The sequence below is a fragment of the Oncorhynchus mykiss genome, chromosome 13 (genome assembly GCF_057628025.1).
Source record: "Oncorhynchus mykiss isolate SJ-2025 chromosome 13, ASM5762802v1, whole genome shotgun sequence".
NCBI lineage: Eukaryota > Metazoa > Chordata > Actinopteri > Salmoniformes > Salmonidae > Oncorhynchus > Oncorhynchus mykiss.
Window position 1 is genome coordinate 11,637,501 of NC_143034.1, and position 16,313 is coordinate 11,653,813.

Here is a 16,313-nt window from a genome sequence, read left to right on the forward strand (position 1 = left end):
CATCTGTTGTCTCTGTGTGTGAGTGTGTGTGTGTGTGTGTGTGTGTGTGTGTGTGTGTGTGTGTGCCAGTGTATGTGTGCATCCGTGTGTGTGTGTGTGTGTGTGTGTGTGTGTGTGTGTGTGTGTGCCAGTGTATGTGTGCATCCGTGTGTGTGTGTGTGTGTGTGTGTGTGTGTGCGTGTGTGTGTGTGTGTGTATATGTGTGTTTGTACTCTGTCAAGTCTGACATCATAGTGTAGATCACCTGTATCTACTTTCGTCAGGAACTCTTTCAGAGACTTTAAGCGTTTGCTTTAGCTTGTCTGAAGTGCTAGATGGCCTGGGTTTTCTCTCATTCTGACTATTCTATTGGTCCATTGCGCCAGGCGAACTCAACCAAACCAACCTAAATCATTTAAAATGATTTGAAATAGTCTTTGAACACTTTGTTGCTGCTTCTATACTTCTGTTGAGTCAGATGATCAAATCTTCCTGGAGAAAATCCCTGAGGTCTGTCATCACACGGTGTCTTTTCCTTCAGCTGGCCGTGTACTATACGGCTTTGGCCCCGATCTAGCTTCCGTTTTTTAGAGATCGGAGATAAAATCCCCATGTCGTTGCTTACTTGTGTGAACGGGTCACAGACGCAATCTGAGGTCTCCTGATCCCGTCTTTGAGCCGTCCCAGACGTGCCGATATTTTCAAACATATCGGATTTTACCAGCATTAAATCTGTAGTGTTCTTGTAGTGTGAGATGTGCAGCGACAGGTTTTGAGAGCGGTGATCAGCTATAGCCAATGAGAGCCAATGATCAGCTATTGCCAATGAGAGCCAATGATCAGCTATTGCCAATGCGAGCGGTGATCAGCTATAGCCAATGAGAGCCAATGATCAGCTATAGCCAATGAGAGCCAGTGATCAGCTATAGCCAATGAGAGCTCGGCAGAGACGAAGCCAGTGCATCGCATCACCCAGAATGTGTAAACTTTCCAAGTGTCAAATCTTTACAGCTCTGTTCACAAGCAACGTTACTCATTTCAAAATGTAACGGCTAGATATCTCAACTCTGCATGGCAAGCGTGAATATCTGACTGAAAACGTTTATGAGTCTCTGAGCCACAGCTCGCTGTAGCTACGTTAACAATCACATCACATCATTGTGAGAGAACAGCGTGGAATAGAGAATCCTCTGGACCAAGTGAAGAGTCTCGTGGGGGGTGACCCCCTGTACTTGTGTTTGTGAAACCATAAACCATTTTCACCAGACAATTCATTCACAACTAATCCGTCTCCGACAGGCCTCGTCTCTCTTCAGATCATACTCAGACAGGCCTCGTCTCTCTTCAGATCATACTCAGACAGGCCTCGTCTCTCTTCAGATCATACTCAGACAGGCCTCGTCTCTCTTCAGATCATACTCAGACAGGCCTCGTCTCTCTTGCCTCGTGAATGATGTCATCGCTGATTAAAGAGACAGCACACGCATTTATAAAATAAGCTTCTTCTGTGCAAATGTTGTCAGTATAGTGAAATAAGTGCCACATGGAAACAAATGGTTTTTCATGAAAATCAGTCAAAACAAGCTCAATGACTCAATGTCACACACACTCCTATTGAATAATATGTTTTCCCCTGTACAGTGAACAGGCCTTGGCTTCGTCTTGATTTACACAGTTTATCAATTTTATTTATTTATTTTACCTTTATTTAACCAGGCAATTCATTACTTTATTCATTACTGTTATGTTGTTATGTAGTTGTATTGGTAAAAACAAAGTCAAATTGATTGTATAACTGTTTAAAAAAATACATTCTTATGTAATGATGCCCAACAAATGAACAGAGCACTAGGTGAGCTTGTCTGTCTGGATCAAGTGCCGTTCTGTGACTTTGGCTAATATGCCTTATTTGTTTTGCCCTGGTATCTTTTTGGTATCAAGTATTGAAGTGAAAATTCTGGGAGAGGAAGGGAGGGAGGGACTTAGATTGGATTACTTACTGGCAAAGACTCCAGAACAGCAGCTGTTTAGATGAACCATTACTCAGCTCTCTCTCTCTCTCTCTCTCTCTCTCTCTCTCTCTCTCTCTCTCTCTCTCTCTCTCTCTCTCTCTCTCTCTCTCTCTCTCTCTCTCTCTCTCTCTCTCTCTCTCTCTCTCTCTCTCTCTCTCTCTCTCTCTCACTCTCTCTCTGTCTCCTCTCTCTCTGTCTCTCTCTCTCTCTCTCTCTCTCTCTCTCTCTCTCTCTCAGCTCCATGTTCCACTGGGCTTGGTTTCAGAAGCTATTCAGAGAACTCAACCCCCTACAGAGAGAGAGCGAGAGGTGAAAGAGAACCAAAGGGGCGGGCATTAACAGGCTGAGACTGAACTTCAGAAAGATAAAGAGGGAGCGGACAGAGGAGAGCAAAACAGTTGTTTTTCTAAGCCCATGTGGCTCACACAGAGACGTGTCTCACGAAAAGAGAGGGAAGATTTTTTGTTTGTTTTCTTCTCTTAATTTTCTCACACTGGATCATATGGAATTAAAACGTTGTTAAACTGGGATTTTCTTCAAATCTGAATTCAACTGTGAAACAGATTTCATCTCAGACTGATTCTTCTTGTGGGACTAGTTTTATTAGGATCCTACTAGTTGTCTGGTGTGGATATAATACCAGTCTGTCTCTGAGATGGGGTCCAGAACTCTTCTACTTATTCTGGGTGAGTCCAACCTTGTATATCTTTGGAACTTGACGTGTTGTGTGTTTTGTGCATATGTGTGTGTGTTTGGGTGTGTGTGGGGTGTGTGCGAGTGTGTGTGTGTGTGCCCGTGTGAGAAAGTGACATGGTCATTTATTGTTGAATTACTACAGAATATTCCAACCATGTATCAACCATGTATCAACCAAGTACCAACCATGGATACAGTGGGAATATTCCAACCCTATCTTATACATGTATAAACTACCAGACTGTATACAAGACAGTTTCTAGACAGTTTTAGTGTGTATAGACAGTTTTAGTGTGTATAGACAGTTTTAGTGTGTATAGGCAGTTTTAGTGTGTATAGACAGTTCTAGTGTGTATAGACAGTTTTAGTGTGTATAGACAGGTTTAGTGTGTATAGACAGATTTGCAGTTCTCAGAGGTCAACATTTGTTATATTAAACTACCGATTCCATTTTAATTTTGTTATGTTGTTTTATGTTATAATGTGTTCAGTTAAGTTCAGATAATATCTTAATATACGTTAGCTACTATGTTATGCTATGAGTTAGTATGTTCATTTTTTGTGTGTAATAAGAGACAAATGTAGTGTGTGTAGACAGTTTTAGTGTGTATAGACAGTTTTAGTGTGTGTGGACAGGTTTAGTGTGTATAGACAGTGTTAGTGTGTGTAGACAGTTTTAGTGTGTATAGACAGTTTTAGTGTGTGTAGACAGTTTTAGTGTGTATAGACAGGTTTAGTGTGTATAGACAGTTTTATTGTGTATAGACACTTTTAGTGTGTATAGACAGGTTTAGTGTGAATAGACAGGTTTAGTGTGTATAAACAGTTTCTAGGCAGTTTTAGTGTGTATAGACAGTTTTAGTGTGTATAGACAGGTTTAGTGTGTGTAGACAGTTTTAGTGTGTATAGACAGTTTTAGTGTGTGTAGACAGTTTTAGTGTGTATAGACAGTTTTAGTGTGTATAGACAGTTTTAGTGTGTATAGACAGGTTTAGTGTGTGTAGACAGTTTTAGTGTGTATAGACAGTTTTAGTGTGTATAGACAGTTTTAGTGTGTATAGACAGTTTTAGTGAGTATAGACAGTTTTAGTGTGTATAGACAGGTTTAGTGTGTGTAGACAGTTTTAGTGTGTATAGACAGTTTTAGTGTGTATAGACAGTTTTAGTGTGTATAGACAGTTTTAGTGTGTATAGACAGTTTTAGTGTGTATAGACAGTGTTAGTGTGTGTAGACAGTTTTAGTGTGTATAGACAGGTTTAGTGTGAATAGACAGGTTTAGTGTGTATAGACAGGTTTAGTGTGTATAGACAGTTTGGCAGTTCTCAGACGTCAGCTTGTGTTATGTTATACTAGGCTTTGGTATGTAGTTTAATGATACATGTAAAGATAAGATAACGTCTTAATATACGTTAGCTACTATGTTATGTTATGCTATAAGTTAGTATATGTTATTGTATGTGTCACTATACTGTATGTAAGGCACGTTCAGGTAGTTATATTTGGTGATGTAGTACTATGTTCAGGTAGTTGTGTTATGGATGTTATGGATGTAGTACTATGTTCAGGTAGTTGTGTTATGGATGTAGTACTATGTTCATGTAGTTGTGTTATGGATGAAGTACTATGTTCAGGTAGTTGTGTTGTGGATGTAGTACTATGTTCAGGTAGTTGTGTTATGGATGTAGTTCTATGTTCAGGTAGTTGGGTTATGGATGTAGTACTATGTTCAGGTAGTTATGTTATGGATGTAGTACTATGTTCAGGTAGTTGTGTTATGGAAGTAGTGCTATGTTCAGCTAGTTGTGTTATGGATGTTATGGATGTAGTACTATGTTCAGGTAGTTGTGTTATGGATGTAGTACTATGTTCAGGTAGTTATGTTATGGATGTAGTACTATGTTCAGTTAGTTGTGTTACGGATGTTATGGATGTGGTTCTATGTTCAGGTAGTTGTGTTATGGATGTAGTACTATGTTCAGGTAGTTGTGTTATGGATATAGTACTATGTTCAGCTAGTTGTGTTATGGATGTTATGGATGTAGTACTATGTTCAGGTAGTTGTGTTATGGATGTAGTACTATGTTCAGGTAGTTATGTTATGGATGTAGTGCTATGTTCAGTTAGTTGTGTTACGGATGTTATGGATGTGGTTCTATGTTCAGGTAGTTGTGTTATGGATGTAGTACTATGTTCAGGTAGTTGTGTTATGGATGTAGTACTATGTTCAGTTAGTTGTGTTACGGATGTTATGGATGTGGTTCTATGTTCAGGTAGTTGTGTTATGGATGTAGTACTATGTTCAGGTAGTTATGTTATGGATGTAGTACTATGTTCAGTTAGTTGTGTTACGGATGTTATGGATGTGGTTCTATGTTCAGGTAGTTGTGTTATGGATGTAGTACTATGTTCAGGTAGTTGTGTTATGGATATAGTACTATGTTCAGCTAGTTGTGTTATGGATGTTATGGATGTAGTACTATGTTCAGGTAGTTGTGTTATGGATGTAGTACTATGTTCAGGTAGTTGTGTTATGGATGTTATGGATGTAGTACTTTGTTCAGGTAGTTGTGTTATGGATGTAGTACTATGTTCAGGTAGTTATGTTATGGATGTAGTACTATGTTCAGTTAGTTGTGTTACGGATGTTATGGATGTGGTTCTATGTTCAGGTAGTTGTGTTATGGATGTAGTACTATGTTCAGGTAGTTGTGTTATGGATGTAGTACTATGTTCAGGTAGTTATGTTATGGATGTAGTACTATGTTCAGGTAGTTGTGTTATGGATGTAGTACTATGTTCAGGTAGTTGTGTTATGGATGTAGTACTATGTTCAGCTAGTTGTGTTATGGATGTTATGGATGTAGTTCTATATTCAGGTAGTTGTGTTATGGATGTTATGGATGTAGTACTCTGTTCAGGTAGTTATGTTATGGATGTAGTTCTATGCTCAGGTAGTTGTGTTATGGATGTTATGGATGTAGTACTATGTTCAGGTAGTTGTGTTATGGATGTAGTTCTATGTTCAGGTAGTTGTGTTATGGATGTTATGGATGTAGTGCTATGTTCAGGTAGTTGTGTTATGGATGTTAAGGATGTAGTTCTATGTTCAGGTAGTTGTGTTATGGATGTAGTTCTATGTTCAGGTAGTTGTGTTATGGATTTTAAGGATGTAGTTCTATGTTCAGGTAGTTGTGTTATGGATGTAGTACTATGTTCAGATAGTTATGTTATGGATGTAGTACTATGTTCAGGTAGTTATGTTATGGATGTAGTACTATGTTCAGGTAGTTAAGTTATGGATGTTATAGATGTAGTGCTATGTTCAGGTAGTTGTGTTATGGATGTTATGGATGTAGTACTATGTTCAGGTAGTTGTGTTATGGATGTTATGGATGTAGTACTATGTTCAGGTAGTTGTGTTATGGATGTAGTACTATGTTCAGGTAGTTAAGTTATGGATGTTATGGATGTAGTACTATGTTCAGGTAGTTATGTTATGGATGTAGTACTATGTTCAGGTAGTTGTGTTATGGATATAGTACTATGTTCATGTAGTTGTGTTATGGATTTAGTACTATGTTCAGGTAGTTGTGTTATGGATGTTATGGATGTAGTACTATGTTCAGGTAGTTGTGTTATGGATGTTATGGATGTAGTACTATGTTCAGGTAGTTATGTTATGGATGTAGTACTATGTTCAGGTAGTTATGTTATGGATGTAGTACTATGTTCAGGTAGTTGTGTTATGGATGTTATGGATGTAGTACTATGTTCAGGTAGTTGTGTTATGGATGTAGTACTATGTTCAGGTAGTTATGTTATGGATGTAGTACTATGTTCAGGTAGTTATGTTATGGATGTAGTACTATGTTCAGGTAGTTAAGTTATGGATGTTATAGATGTAGTGCTATGTTCAGGTAGTTGTGTTATGGATGTTATGGATGTAGTACTATGTTCAGGTAGTTGTGTTATGGATGTTATGGATGTAGTACTATGTTCAGGTAGTTATGTTATGGATGTAGTTCTATGTTCAGGTAGTTGTGCTATAGATGTTATGGATGTAGTACTATGTTCAGGTAGTTGTGTTATGGATGTTATGGATGTAGTACTATGTTCAGGGTATGTTCTGTTATTTATTACTGTCAGAATATCACTGTTTCCAGGAAGCAACACAGTAACAGGACTGACACTAGTTGGCTATCTTCAGGGTCCCTCCATGAGTCAGATCTGGCTTCAATACTACTAGATGTAATTAAAAACACTATATCTGGGCTTGATTGAGTTTGCCTGGCGTTATTGAACCAATAGGATAGTGGCTACAGTACAAACCCTGCCCATACGGCACTTCAGACAGGATGGAAATGAAAGGATCTGAAATGTTTTAAATAGTATTTGAACCCAGGTCTGATATGAGTACAGATTTCTCTCCTCTGCTCTCTACCTCTTAGACTAGACTGATGAAAGAGAGAGTGACATAGAGAGAGAGGGGGAGGGGTGAAGACCAGGGGGATAGAGAGAGAGAGAGAGAGGGGGGAGGGGTGAAGACCAGGGGGATAAAGAGAGAGAGGGGGGAGGGGTGAAGACCAGGGGGATAGAGAGAGAGAGGGGGGGAGGGGTGAAGACCAGGGGGATAGAGAGAGAGAGGGGGGAGGGGTGAAGACCAGGGGGATAGAGAGGAGGGGGGGGGGGGGTGAAGACCAGGGGGATAGAGAGAGAGGGGGGGGGAGGGGTGGAGACCAGGGGGATAGAGACGGGGAGGGGTGAAGAGAGGGGTGATAGAGAGAGAGAGAGAGGGGGGAGGGGGAGAGAAGGGGAGAGAGAGAGAGGGGGGAGCGGGAGAGAGAGGGGGAGGGGGAGAGAGCGAGAGAGAGGGGAGGGGAGAGAGAAGGGGAGGGGGAGAGAACGAGAGAGGGTGGGAGAGAGAGAGATGGGGAGGGGGAGAGAGCAAGAGAGGGTGGGAGAGAGAGAGATGGGGAGGGGGAGAGAGGGGGAGAGAGAGAGAGGGGGGAGCGGGAGAGAGAGGGGAGGGGGAGAGAACGAGAGAGGGTGGGAGAGAGAGAGATGGGGAGGGGGAGAGAGGGAGAGAGAGGGTGGGAGAGAGAGAGATGGGGAGGTGGAGAGAGGGAGAGAGAGGGTGGGAGAGAGAGAGATGGGGAGGGGGAGAGAGGGGGAGAGAGAGAGATGGGGAGGGGGAGAGAGGGGGAGAGAGAGCTGAACCAAAAAAGGGTTCTTCAAAGGGTTCTCCTATGGGGACAGTCAAAGAACCCATTTTGGTTCAGATAGCACCTTTTTTTCTAAGTGTGTAGTCAGTTGAACAACTGAATGTATTCAACAGAAATGTGTCTTCAGTGTTTAACTCAACCCCTAAGAATCAGAGAGGTGCGGAGAGCTGCCTTAATCTAATTCCTCATCTCAGGGAGGGACAGAGAGGGTGGCAGAGAGGGAGAGAGAGAGGAGGTCAAGAGAGATGGGAAAAGGAGAGAGACAGACAGACAGACAGACAGACAGACAGACAGACAGACAGACAGAAAAACATTTTGAATGAGAGAGAGAGAGAGAGAGAGAGAGAGAGAGAGAGAGAGAGAGAGGGATGAAGAGAGGGATGAACTCATACACTGTGTCAATTGTTGAAGGGAGGTAGTCTATATCACTTCATAAAGACCCTCTGTGTGTGTGAGGACTGCTGTCTAACCACAGTCTTATAGTCATGATCTCACACACACACACACACACACACACACACACACACACACACACACACACACACACACACACACACACACACACACACACACACACACACACACACACACACACACACACACACACACACACACACACACACACACACACACACACACAGCGTCCCGGGTTCTGCAAAACTAGAACTATACACACTTAACAACACATCAGAACAACCAGCTCGAGCACACAGCCATGCAATCTCCGTAGACAAACATTGGTAGGCCTTACTGAAGAGCTCAGTGACTTTCAACGTGGCACCGTCATAGGATGCGTATAATGTCTGCCCTGCTAGAGCTGTCCCGGTCAACTGTAAGTGCTGTTATTGTGAAGTGGAAACATCTAGGAGCAACAACGGCTCAGTCGCAAAGTGGTAGGCCATACAAGCTCGCAGAACGGGACTGCCGAGTGCTGAAGTGCGTAAAAATCATCTGTCCTCGGTTGTGTCAACACTCACTACCAGGTTTCAAACTGCCTCTGTAAGCAACATCAGCACAAAAACTGTTCGTCAGGAGCTTCATGAAATTAGTTTCTATGGCTGAGCAGCTGCACACAAGCGTAAGATCACCATGTGCAATGCCAAGCATTGGCAGGAGTGGTGTGAAGCTTGCCGTCATTGGACTCTGGAGCAGTGGAAATGCGTTCTCTTGGGTGTTGAATCACACATCACCATTTGGCCGTCCGACGGACTAATCTGGGTTTGGCGGATGCCAGGAGAACGCTACCTGCCCCAATGCATAATTCCAACTGTAAAGTTTGGTGAAGGAGGAATAATGGTCTGGGGCTGTTTAAGGGTCGGGCCCCTTAGTTCCAGTGAACGGATATCTTAACGCTAAAGCATACAATGTCATTCTAGATGATTCTGTGCTTCCAACTTTGTGGCAACAATTTGGGGAAGGCCCTTTCCTGTTTCAGCATGACAATGCCCCCATGCACAAAGTGAGGTCCATACAGAAATGGTTCGTCGATCAGTGTGGAAGAACTTGACTGGCCCGCACAGAGCTCTGACCTCAACCAGATTTGAACACTTTTGGGATGAATTGGAACGCCGACTGAGAGCCAGGCCTAATCTCCCAACATCAGTGCCCAACCTCACTAATGCTCTTGTGGCTGAATGGAAGCAAGTCCCCTCAGCAATGTTCCAACATCTAGTGGAAAGCCTTCCCAGAACAGTGGAGGCTGTTAAAGCAGCAATGTTCCAACATCTAGTGGAAAGCCTTCCCAGAGGAGTGGAGGCTGTTATAGCAGCAATGTTCCAACATCTAGTGGAAAGCCTTCCCAGAACAGTGGAGGATGTTATAGCAGCAATGTTCCAACATCTAGTGGAAAGCCTTCCCAGAAGAGTGGAGGCTGTTATAGCAGCAATGTTCCAACATCTAGTGGAAAGCCTTCCCAGAACAGTGGAGGCTGTTATAGCAGCAAAGGGGAACCACCTTCATATTGATGCTCATGATTTTGGAATGAAATGAGATATTCGACAAGCAGGTGTCCACACACTTTTGGTCACGTAGTGTAACTACTTGACACAATAAAAATGATGAATTAACCAAATAACAGAGCAAACTGGAATGCTATTTGGCCTTAAACAGAGAGTACACAGTAGCCGAATACCTGACCACTGTGACTGACTCAAAATGAAGGAAATCTTTGCCTCTGTAGAGACTCAGTGAGCATAGCCTTGTTGTTGAGAAGGCTGCCGTGGGAAGACAGGCCACTGCCCACAAAATGAGGTGGAAACTGAGCTGCACTTCCTAACCTCCTGCCAAATGTATGACCATATTAGAAACACATACTTCCCTCAGATTCAACAGACCCACAAAGAATTTGAAAACAAATCCAATTTTGGTAAACTCCCATATCTACTGGGTGAAATTCCACAGTGTGCCATCACAGCAGCAAGATGTGACCTGTTGCCACAAGAAAAGGTCAACCAGTGAAGAACAAACACCATTGTAAATACAACCCATATTTATGTTTATTTATTTTCTCTTTTGTACTTCAACTGTTTGCACATCGTTACAGCACAATATATATAGACATAATATGACATTTGAAATGTCTTTATTACTTTGTAACTTTTGTGAGTGTAATGTTTACTGTTCATATCTGATTGTTTTTGTTTATTATCTATTTCACTTGCTTTGGGAATGTTAACATGTGTTTTCCATGCCAATAAAGCCCTAAGATAACAGTGAAACAGAAAGGAGCAAAAGAGAGATAAGGGTGAAAAAGAAGGGGGAGTGTGAATCAGGGAGAAAGGGGCGGGCTCTAACAGAAAGGGGCGGGCTCTAACAGAAAGAGAAAGGGAGAGCAGAAAATAGTAGTTTTTCCAACCACGAGGCGACACAGAGAGTTGTCTCGCCAAAGGAGAGGGAAAATGTCATTGTCTTTTCCTCCTGTTCATGTTCTCAACATTTATCATACGGAATAAAAACCTTGTTAAACTGGGATTTTCTTCAATCTGAATTCAGTAAAACAGATTTAATCTCAGACTGATTCTTCTTGTGGGACTAGTTTTATTAGGATCCTACTAGTTGTCTGGTGTGGATATAATACCAGTCTGTCTCTGAGATGGGGTCCAGAACTCTTCTACTTGTTCTGGGTGAGTCTAACGTTCTATATCTTTGGAACTTGACTATCTGTGTTTGGGTGTGTGTGTGTGTGTGTGTGTGTGTGTGTGAGAGAGAGCAACAAATAGAGAGAGGTGGTATAATAATTCAACGTCAGTAACCGAATATTCCAACCATGGATGTGGAGCGAATGTTACAACCCTCTCAGACATGTATAAACAACATTATAGACAGTTTTAGTGTGTAAAGATAGTTGTAGTGTGTATACACACTGTTTTACTGTGCATATAGACATTTTTAGTGTGTATAGACAGTTTTAGTGTGTATAGGCAGATTGGCAGTTCTCAGCGGTCAGCATGTTTTATATTATACTATACTTATACTTTGTTATGTTGTTTTATGTGTTCAGGTTAAGATAATATCTTAATATATGTTAGCTACTATGTTGTGTTATGGATGTAGTACTTTGTTCAGGATATGTTCTGTTATTTATTACTGTCAGAATATCACTGTTTCCAGGAAGCAACACAGTGGCACCATTGACACTCGTGGGCTATCTGGAGAATCCCTGAATGAGTCAGAGCTGGGTTCAAATACTACTCAATATCATTGCAAATAGTTAATCTGGACCAAAAGAATAGTGGATAAAGCCCATATGGCACTTCAGACAGGCTAGAAATGGAAGGATCTGAAATGTTTCAAATACTATTTGAACCCAGGCCTGAAACTAGAACAGATTTAGCTACTTCTCTGTCTACTTCTTAGTCTAGAGACTGAGAGAGAGAGAGGGAGAGAGAGAAAGAGAGGGATAGAGAGAGAGAGAGAGAGAGAGAGAGAGAGAGAGAGAGAGAGAGAGAGAGAGAGAGAGAGAGAGAGAGAGAGAGAGAAAGAGAGAGAGAGAGAGAGAGAGAGAGAGAGAGAGAGAGAGAGAGAAAGAGAGGGAGGAAGAGAGAGATTAACTCTAGCACTGTGTCTATAGTTGAAGGGAGGTAGTTACCTTCAAGTAGGGGGGGGGGGGGGGGGTTCTACTACGCTAACATCATAGAATTGTTTTAAGATGGTCATACCAAGGTGATTTAGCCATTTGTCAGGACCCCTTTATTTAAAAACATATACAGAAATGATTTGATGAAATGAAATGTGGCCTTAATGCCATTAGCCAATAGAAACGCAGTGAATAATAGATTCATACATGGAACAACAAATAACCCCCCCAAAAAACCTAAAGGAAGTTAGTTCTGAAGTGTTCGTCCTGTATCTGAGAGATATAAGAAAGATCAGGACACTATTTAACCCTTTATTTTAGGCCCTAAACTACGTCCATACAGCCCTTTTCCCTCAGAACGGCCTCAATTTATCGGGGCAAAGACTCTTCAACGTTTCCAAAGTGTTCCGCAGGGATGCTGGCCCATGTTGCCTCCAATGCTTCCCACAGTTGTGTCAAGTTGCCTGGATGTCCTTTGGGTGGTGGATCATTCTTGACACACATGGAAAACTGTTGAGCGTGAAAAGCCCAGCAGCGTTGCAGTTTTTGACAGAAATCAGAGTGCCTGGCACCTAGTACCATACCACACTCAAAGGCACCTACATCTTTCCCGTTCACCCTCTGAGTGGCAAACATTCACAATCCATGTCTCAATTCTCTCAAGGCTTAAAAATGCTTGGAAAGAGCACCTTCAGACGAGTCTTGTGAGGCTTGTGGTTGTCGTAGCGCTAATCAATCAACCAACATGTACATGTTCGTGCGAGTCCCATCTTTCCATAGTGGGGTCATGTTTTTTTTGTAGCCCAAAGTGTTCAGAGGCTACATACGGAAGATGGCAGAGTGGAGGTACCGGCTTCAGACGAGTCCCGTGGCGCTTGTGGTGGTTGTAGAGCTAAATGGAGAAGAGCCTAGTAGTTTGTAGGTCAAACCGTTCAGATATTACAGATGTATTAAAGACTGATTTTCGGGATGTGCCAGGGTCTGACAGACACCACTGTAGCTCTGCCACCTTCCACCAGATATGTGAAAGGGCTTAAATTAATTAAATTACATCGTTCTAAACAGACATATTTTGATGGGGATTTGTTTAAATCAGACATCGACTCAAGGAGGTTAATGCCTAAACTTGACTTGAATCACTTTGACATTTGACGTTTGGAACAAATTCGAAATTTGACGTTTGAGAAACATGGATAAACGTCTAATTCTGACGTGAGACTGTGAGACCTTGTTGATATATCACTTCATAAAGACCCTTTGAGTGTGTGTGTGTGTGTGTGTGTGTGTGTGCGCATGTGTGTGTGTGTGTGTGTGCGTGTGTGTGCGTGCGTGTGCGCGTGTGTGCGTGCGTGTGTGTGCGCGTGAGTGCGTGTGTGCGTGTGTGTGTGTGTGCGCGTGTGTGTGTGTGTGTCTGTGTGTGTGTGCGTGTGTGTGTGTGTGTCATAAAAACCCTCTGTGTGTGAGGCCTGCTGTCTAACCACAATCTGGGCTTCTCTCATGTCTTCTCTCCTACTTCAGTTGAGTCTAGTTGTATACCTTAAATACTTCCCTCCAGCATATTTGGAACAACACTGAGAGAAGAAGAATATTAAATCCCACATAGGCTTGTTGATAGGCTCCCCCTTGTGGGAAATAAATGACAGTGTGATTTCAGAAAGAATGCAGCACCTCAGCTCCTCTTATCGTTGACATACATCAGCCTCGCTAATAATCATTATATCAATCATCATCATCATCATCATCATTGTCCTACTACTACTACTACTACTACTACTACTACTACTGCTACTACTGCTGATAGTACTACTACTACTACTAAAACTACTAATACTACAACTACTGCTACTCCTCTACTACTACCACTACTACTACCAATACTACTACTACTACTATTATTACTATTGCTACTACTGCAATTGTTACTACTACTCCTGCTAGCACTACTACTACTACTACTATTATTCTGCACAACTAACATTCACCCCCAGTCATTCTAAATGCGGATTCTGGTCGTTTCTTAAATAGTGGCGCAAGGAGTTCTGGGATATTAGAATCCTTTAGTTTTGACCAGTATTTTCTGAATCCAGGCATGGGTCTAGTTTAGGACAGTGTAATAATTACATGAAGAAGCATTCAAATGAAATACAAAATGAATTGGACCAGCACCATTGCTGGATTCTACAAGATTATCATTGAAAACGTGACCAGCGATCAGGACATCAAGTGGCTGTAGATCATTTGAAAAACGTTTAAATAAGCGCTATGTGTTCGGTGAGTACCGGTGGTTAGTTGCAATTCACTATGATTGTGTTGCATTTTTACTTTGATGGTAAACTTTCTGTACTGCTAACGTTCACTTCCAGTCCTTTTTGCTCCGGTGCTGGTCCAATGAATGTGTTCATTTTCGACAGCTCCGCATGGGATTATTACGTTGTCATAACCTGTATTTCTTCCACCTACAGTAGGCATGGGTACACTCATAATGCTGCCAGTCCACCCATTATGTCATCCTTGACTTGGAATGGGGACAGCCATTCTATTCATTCTAGTTCTAAGGTCAATACTCCCCAAAAGGCAGCTTGAAAAGTAACTGAATTTGTAGATAGATTTGACTTATAAAAGTTTCTGGATGGTTCTGAAAACTTGCTAAATATTAAACAAAGTCACTTTTATTGACAAAACTGGTCTGATCCTATACAGCTGTATTGATGTTTCTATCAAAGTAAACTGGTCTGATCCTATACAGCTGTATTGATGTTTCTATCAAAGTAAACTGGTCTGATCCTATACAGCTGTATTGATGTTTCTATCAAAGTAAACTGGTCTGATCCTATACAGCTGTATTGATGTTTCTATCAAAGTAAACTGGTCTGATCCTATACAGCTGTATTGATGTTTCTATCAAAGTAAACTGGTCTGATCCTATACAGCTGTATTGATGTTTCTATCAAAGTAAACTGGTCTGATCCTATACAGCTGTATTGATGTTTCTATCAAAGTAAACTGCTCTGGTCTGATACAAAAGTATTGATGTTTCTATCATATTAAACTGGTCTGTTCTGATACAAAAGTATTGATGTTTCTATCAAAGTAAACTGGTCTGATCTGATACAAAAGTATTGATGTTTGTGTCAGAGTAAACTGGTCTGATATAAAAGTATTGATGTTTCTATCAAAGTAAAAAATATCGTAATTGATGACGTTTGAAGCATTGGACGTCACAACAACCGTCAAAGACAGTACAGTGTGGAGGCTGAAACTGACAGCACAGTGTGGAGGCTGAAACTGACAGTACAGTGTGGAGGCTGAAACTGACAGTACAGTTTGGAGGCTGAAACTGACAGCACAGTGTGAAGGCTGAAACTGACAGCACAGTGTGGAGGCTGAAACTGACAGTACAGTTTGGAGGCTGAAACTGACAGTACAGTGTGGAGGCTGAAACTGACAGTACAGTTTGGAGGCTGAAACTGACAGTACAGTTTGGAGGCTGAAACTGACAGTACAGTTTGGAGGCTGAAACTGACAGTACAGTTTGGAGGCTGAAACTGACAGCACAGTGTGAAGGCTGAAACTGACAGCACAGTGTGGAGGCTGAAACTGACAGCACAGTGTGGAGGCTGAAACTGACAGTACAGTTTGGAGGCTGAAACTGACAGCACAGTGTGAAGGCTGAAACTGACAGCACAGTGTGGAGGCTGAAACTGACAGTACAGTTTGGAGGCTGAAACTGACAGTACAGTGTGGAGGCTGAAACTGACAGTACAGTTTGGAGGCTGAAACTGACAGTACAGTTTGGAGGCTGAAACTGACAGTACAGTTTGGAGGCTGAAACTGACAGTACAGTTTGGAGGCTGAAACTGACAGTACAGTTTGGAGGCTGAAACTGACAGTACAGTTTGGAGTCTGAAACTGACAGTACAGTGTGGAGGCTGAAACTGACAGTACAGTGTGGAGGCTGAAACTGACAGTACAGTGTGGAGGCTGAAACTGACAGTACAGTGTGGAGGCTGAAACTGACAGCACAGTGTGGAGGCTGAAACTGACAGTACAGTGTGGAGGCTGAAACTGACAGTACAGTGTGGAGGCTGAAACTGACAGTACAGTGTGGAGGCTGAAACTGACAGTACAGTGTGGAGCCTGAAACTGACAGTACAGTGTGGAGGCTGAAACTGCTCCTCCAAAAGAAATCCCTGATCGCATTTACAGGATTAGAAATCGTGACTAGCGGACGGGAAATAAAAGTAATGATGAATAATTTTGAATAATTTTTAACTTCTCTCATTGACTTCTCAAACCCCAAACTGCCCTGATCTGCTTGGTCTATTATG

The 16,313-nt window shown here is 41.9% G+C and overlaps 1 protein-coding gene across 3 annotated transcripts in view; it reads left to right on the forward strand.

Moving 5' to 3' along the window:
* Positions 1 to 1,977: 1,977 nt before the first annotated feature.
* The window catches only part of LOC110512397 (adhesion G protein-coupled receptor E5), a 44,971-nt gene continuing 30,635 nt past the window's right edge, over positions 1,978 to 16,313 (forward strand). Inside the window, exon 1 of one of the 3 annotated variants that reach the window (XM_090195162.1) lies at positions 1,978 to 2,677. In XM_090195162.1, the coding sequence (XP_090051288.1) occupies positions 2,647 to 2,677 (31 nt within the window). In that variant the 5' untranslated portion in view covers positions 1,978 to 2,646. Of the gene's footprint in view, positions 2,678 to 10,682; positions 11,033 to 16,313 lie in introns of those variants that run through there. The other 2 variants (XM_090195161.1, XM_090195163.1) reach the window with 2 other exon arrangements.